The 5,656-nt window shown below is 55.3% G+C and overlaps 1 protein-coding gene across 1 annotated transcript; it reads left to right on the top strand.

The window, feature by feature from the left end:
• The first annotated feature begins 156 nt into the window (after positions 1-156).
• Positions 157-3,910, top strand: LOC119527859 (aflatoxin B1 aldehyde reductase member 2-like). Its single transcript, XM_037828350.1, is given in 9 exon segments — positions 157-510; positions 694-848; positions 850-871; positions 1,064-1,168; positions 1,867-1,963; positions 2,178-2,277; position 2,814; positions 2,863-2,991; positions 3,749-3,910. Coding segments are annotated over 9 exon segments (1,089 nt in total). The 5' UTR covers positions 157-192.
• The last annotated feature ends 1,746 nt before the right edge of the window (positions 3,911-5,656 follow it).

Raw genomic sequence — 5,656 nt, forward strand, 5'->3', positions numbered from 1 at the left:
CCCCGCAGGCTCCGCCCCCCGCAGGCTCCGCCCCTTACGCCGCGCACTTGGCAGACGGTCCCTGGCGGCGCCGCGGGCGCGCGGGGCGTGTGTGCGTGGGGGGGCGCGGCGGCGCTTGTGCTCGTTCCCTAACCGCCTCCCGCGGCTCCTCCCCGGCGGTGGGTGGGAGGGTGGGTCTGACGCGCCGTCCTCATGCTCAGCGCCGCGTCTCGCAGCTTGTCTCGCGCTGCCGTGTGCTGCTCACGTCGTCCCGGGTCGTCTGTGGCTCGTTCCACCGCTATGTCCCGACCAGCCCCCGCACCTCGGGTTCAGCCCGCCACGGTGCTGGGCACCATGGAGATGGGGCGCCGCATGGACAAGCCCACCAGCGCCGCGGCCGTGCGCGCCTTCCTGGGCCGCGGCTACAGCGAGCTGGACACGGCCTTCATGTACGGCGACGGCCAGTCGGAGACCATCCTGGGCGGCCTGGGGCTGCGGCTGGGCACCGGCGACAGCAGAGGTAACGGCTGGGCCTCGCCGCGGACCCTGACCGTCCCCTGAACCTCGCAGGCGCTGAGGCGTCCCCGCGGTGCACAGGCCCCTTCCCTGCCCGTCCTCTCGGTGAACGCCAAGCTCTTCAGACCCCGTGCACGTCTGGCCCGGGACAAGCGGACGGTGCTTTACCCTGGCCACCTTTCCCTACCCCTTCTGGAGACCTGCAAGGTCAACTGTTTGGAAGGGAAGACGCTAAAGCCTGACAGTGTCCGTTCCCAGCTGGAGACTTCGCTGAAACGGCTGCAGTGCTCCCAGGTGGACCTCTTCTACCTGCACATGCAGGACCACGGCACCCCCGTGGAAGACACACTGCGCCTGCCACCAGCTGCACCAGGAGGTGGGGGGCCGCTGGGTGCGGGAGGTGGTCTGCTGCTCCTCTCCTTGGCCTGTCATTACCCGGGGAAGGGAGTGCTAGAGTGTGTCCCGGGTGGATCTGGGGACAGACCCCACTGCCTGGGTCCCCATTCTGGTCTCCCCTTCCCAGCCTCCTGGGCTCTGGGCGGTTCTGACCACGGCCCCTTTCCTGTAGGGCAAGTTCGTGGAGCTTAGCCTCTCCAACTACACCTCCTGGCAGATGGCTGAGATCTGTACCCTCTGCAGGAGCAAAGGCTGGGTCCTGCCAACTGTGTACCAGGTGAGGGCCAGGGCTAGAGGCCTCAGTCTCCAGGGGTCTCAGGTCCCTCCGCCCCCTCTTACTGCCCTGGTGCCCGCTTCCCTATGAAAGCCTTTCGGGGGCTTTCACTTGCCCTCAGGATCGAGTCCAAACTCCTCAGTGTAGGAAAGGGGACCCTCCTGCTCCAGCCCTGCCCCCCTGTCCTGCCCCTTGCTTACCTTGGCCCCTCCCTGCCCCTGCTCCCTTCAGCTGGAGCACTCTTCCTCCCCCTTCCCCCTGGTGAAAGTGCTCAGGGCTCACTCGGGTCCTTCTCTGGGAAGCCTTTCCGGACAGCTCCAGAGGCCTCCAGACGATACAGTCAGAATGTTTTGAGCACCTACCAGGACCATGGAACTTACCTCTATTGTAATTCTCTGTCTGCTTCTCTGTTTTTGAACTTGACTGTAACATCTCTTGGAGGCAGAGAGCTTATCAGATTGCTCGTGGTTGTAAATGCAATGTCTAGTCCACATTTGTGCTCACAGATATTTGTGGAATAATAAATCCAGTGCAGTTTTCCTTCCTGGGGCTCAGCACCCTCTCCCCTTCTCCTGCCACCACTAATGATTTTAGAAGTAAGTCCTGATGTCCTGGGCGGGTTTTCCCTGAGGGTCTAAAAGAGGAAGAGGGTCCCCTCCCTTGACCTGCCGGCCCTCCCCAGCTGGCCCCTCTTCCTGCAGGGCATGTACAACGCCATCACCCGGCAGGTGGAGATGGAGCTCTTCCCCTGCCTCAGGCACTTTGGACTGAGGTTCTACGCCTACAACCCTCTGGCTGGTATGGGCAGCTCTGGGGCCAGGCTGTCCTCGCGGGGTGGGAGGGCAAGCCTGGCTCTGCTCTTCCCTGCCCAGGAAGCAGGGAAGGGGATGACAGGACACTGGGCTCTGCCCTCCATATGTGGGTCCCCACCCTCCCTCAGCCTAGGGCCACGAGGGACCTGCCAGCTCTGGCGCAGTCTGTGCCGGGGGAGTCTGACCGCAGTTTCCCGCAGGGGGCCTGTTGACCGGCAAGTACAAGTATGAGGACAAGGACGAGAAACAGCCCGAGGGCCGCTTCTTTGGAAATAGCTGGGCTGAGGTCTACAGAAATCGGTGAGCTGGGGATGGGCTGTGTCAGGGCCGGTGGGGTGGGGGTCCCTTTTATCTGGAATGGAGAAGCTCTGAGGCTGCTTTCCCTGGGTGGGTGGAGTGGCAGTGCAGGCCTCCCCTTGCTGCCCAGAACCAGATTTCCTGAATCCCACAGGAATTACAGGCCCCCTGTGGGATTTCTTGTGTCCCTGGGGCCTCGGTGGGGAAATGGGAATCCCCGGACCTCACACCAGGTCTGCAAAGTCACAGCTCTTCCCCGAGAAGTGAGAACCACCTGTGGTGAGAGAAAGGAAGAACGTTGGGCTGAGGCTGGGGAGGCCTGGGCCTGATGCTTCCTCCCATACAAGGTACCTTATTTCACTAGATAACATAAGGGCAGATTTTATGAATTATTTGGAATAATGATGGCATTGATGACTGGTGAAGGAACCAGCCTCCTGGGTGGTCCAATCTCCATAGTAGGAGAAACACTGCTAGAGAAGGCACTCACCTCTTCAGTCCCACAGCCTTGGGGAGGGGGCCGTGGCCCTGGTCCCCAGGGTGACTTCCGTGCTCCTAACCCCTGGGCCACTCTTCCCCACGTGCCAGCTACTGAAGAGGCACCACTTCCAGGCCATTGCCCTGGTGGAAAAGGCCCTGCAGGCTGCTTACGGCCCCAGTGCCCCCAGCATGACCTCAGCCGCCCTCCCCTGGATGTACCACCACTCTCAGCTCCAGGTAGACCAGGGGTCTCAGGTTTCAGTCTCTGCTCTTTAGGGGAGCCCCTTAAATACCTTTACTTGATGATTTCTAAACTGTTTTGTATTTTCCTCTGCAGTTTCTTTCTGTTCTACTTCTCAGGGCCAGCCCTCCCATTGTTATTAGCAGTTCTGAGTGCCAGGCCCCGTGATAAGGGTTTTGCAATCATGGATTGATTAGTCAGCTTTATGCAGTGTGATTAGCCACATGTTCCTGATGTGGAAACTAGGGTCACCCAGCCTTTAAAGAGACTAGGGATTAGAAATTTAACATGTTTAACTCCAAAACTCATTAATCTCACCCCTCAGTTTATCAGGAGTTGGGGAGTTTCCCTCTTTCTTGTCTCCCATGTTTTCTCCAGCTTCAGCTTTATACACTTACAGAATAGTAGATGTGCAATAAATGGGAGCCAAGTTCTTGCCATAATTTTTCCCATAGCCACCCTGTAAACTAGAGAAGGCCGAGTAACCTTTACTCAGGGGTTTAACGAGGCAAGTGTGCACAGTGGCTAGGGGCAGAACTGGGCTCTGAACGCGGGTCTTTCTGGAAATGTGTCAGTATGACAGCAGGGAGACATAATACACAGTTTAGTCAAATAGCTACAACTGTTGAAAGCACCTTAATTTCCTTCTTGAACCACACAATTTATACATACACACCAGCTCCTAAGTCTTGGCTTAGGACTGCGGTCACTGCCCACAGATGTGCACTAAGGTCTGGCCATCCCCCCTTGCAGGGTGTCCACGGCGATGCGGTCATCCAGGGCATGTCCAGCCTGGCGCAGCTGGAGCAGAACTTGGCGGCGACTGAGGAAGGGCCCCTGGAGCCTGCTGTCGTGGAGGCCTTTGATCAAGCCTGGGATCTGGTTGCCCATGACTGTCCCAACTACTTCCGCTAAGCTCCACCGTGGCTCAGTCTGGCAAAGGCCTCTTCCTCTCTCCGACCTCAACTGGCCTTTGCCTTGAGCTGACTTAGCATGGTCTTTTCTGATGTTCTCAATCTGTGCATTATCTCCTAGATTTCTGCCTTCCTCCCTGTTACCTTCATGATGTGTATAGGCTGGCGCTGAGCTCTGCTTGACATTTCTTGTCTGAATAAAGCAAGCTCTTGACCAGGCTGGAGCCCAGGCCTGGATGAATCCCTGGACCTTCTCTCCTCTGCTGCTTGATCTTGTATCCCTTCTTGCTGAGAAAGGAGCCGCAATGGGAACTGGATCATCAAAGGGATGAAACAGTGGAGGGCCCCAGGGCTCCCCACTCTCCTGAGGGTCCCCTCTGTCTCTTGTTCTGAATTCCAGCCTGTCCTTTCAGCTGTGGGGCCTGAGGTGTCTTTGTCTTCTAAATGGAATAGGAAAAAAGGGGGCCATACCCTGAGGTTTATTTTTGTCATTCAGAAATTAATACTAAATACTTAGAAATGGAGCAATTTGGGAAAATATAACATTAGAGGCTCCACGGAGCAGAAGAGTAAACTCTCCCAGGAGACTGTAGGACATTTGAACTCCTGCTAACTCACGACTCCAGCAGCAGCTCTACTGTTCTCTTAGCTAAAACCTCCTGTCTTGCCATCCTCAAGACTCTCGGCCTTGGCTGCTGGTCTCCTGCTGGAGTGAGGGGTGGGGCGGGGGCAGCCAGGGTGCAGCTTCCCTCAGCAAATCCCTGCTCCAACCAGGAGGCCCCCAAGGCTGGAGACGAAAAGAACTCCCAGGTCTGGTGGTTGCCATTGCCCATTCCCAGTGCCGCAAAGTGACCCCGGCCCTGGGCGGGGGTGGAGTGTGGGGCTCGCAGCAGCTGCATCTGGAGCGGCCTCTGAAGTGATCACAGGGGCTGCACTTGGGAGCCCAGACAAAGGCACAAATCCAGAAGACGCTGCATTCTAACGGAAGTCCCATTTGCTGCCTAGAGACACCTGCAGACAAGCTTTTATTCCTTGTAGAAGGACGTCATCCCGCTTTGTCCTTCATCCCTAGCAAATGGATGCTCCCTGAGAGAGGTGGTGTGGTCATCTGTTGTTCAACAAACCACCACCCAGAAGCGAGGTGCTTAAAACAACAGTGAACTTCCCAAGTCCATCTACAGATTCAGTGCAGTCCTATGAAGTCCCAGCTGGCTTTTCTAAAGAAATTGACAAATCGATCCTAAAATGTATATGGAGATTCAAGGAACTCAAAATAGCCAAAACAATCTTGAAGAACAAAATTGGAGGACTCCCACTTCCCAATTTCAAACTTAGTACAAAGCAACAGTAATCGAGGCAGTGTTGTATTTGCAAAAGAATAGCTATGGAGATCAATTAAGTAGAATTGAGAGTCAGGTACTAATACCTTACATTTACTGTCAGCTGCTTTCTGAGAAAAGTGCCAAGAGAATTCAGTGGGGAAAGAACAACAAACAGTACTAGGATAACTAGATATCCACAGGCAAAACAGGGAACTTGGATAAGTACATCCCACAATATGCAAAAGCTAAAATGCATTGTAGACCTAAAGTAATCTAAAATCATGAAACACTTAGGAGATAAGATAGGTGTAAATCTTCATGATCTTAGGTCAGGCAGTAGTTTCTTAGAGAGAACACCAAAAGCAGAAGCAACAACAACAAAAATAGATAAATTGGACATCATCCAAAGTAAAAACTTGTGCTCA

Source organism: Choloepus didactylus, chromosome 2, assembly GCF_015220235.1.
Source record: "Choloepus didactylus isolate mChoDid1 chromosome 2, mChoDid1.pri, whole genome shotgun sequence".
Taxonomy (NCBI): Eukaryota; Metazoa; Chordata; class Mammalia; order Pilosa; family Megalonychidae; genus Choloepus; species Choloepus didactylus.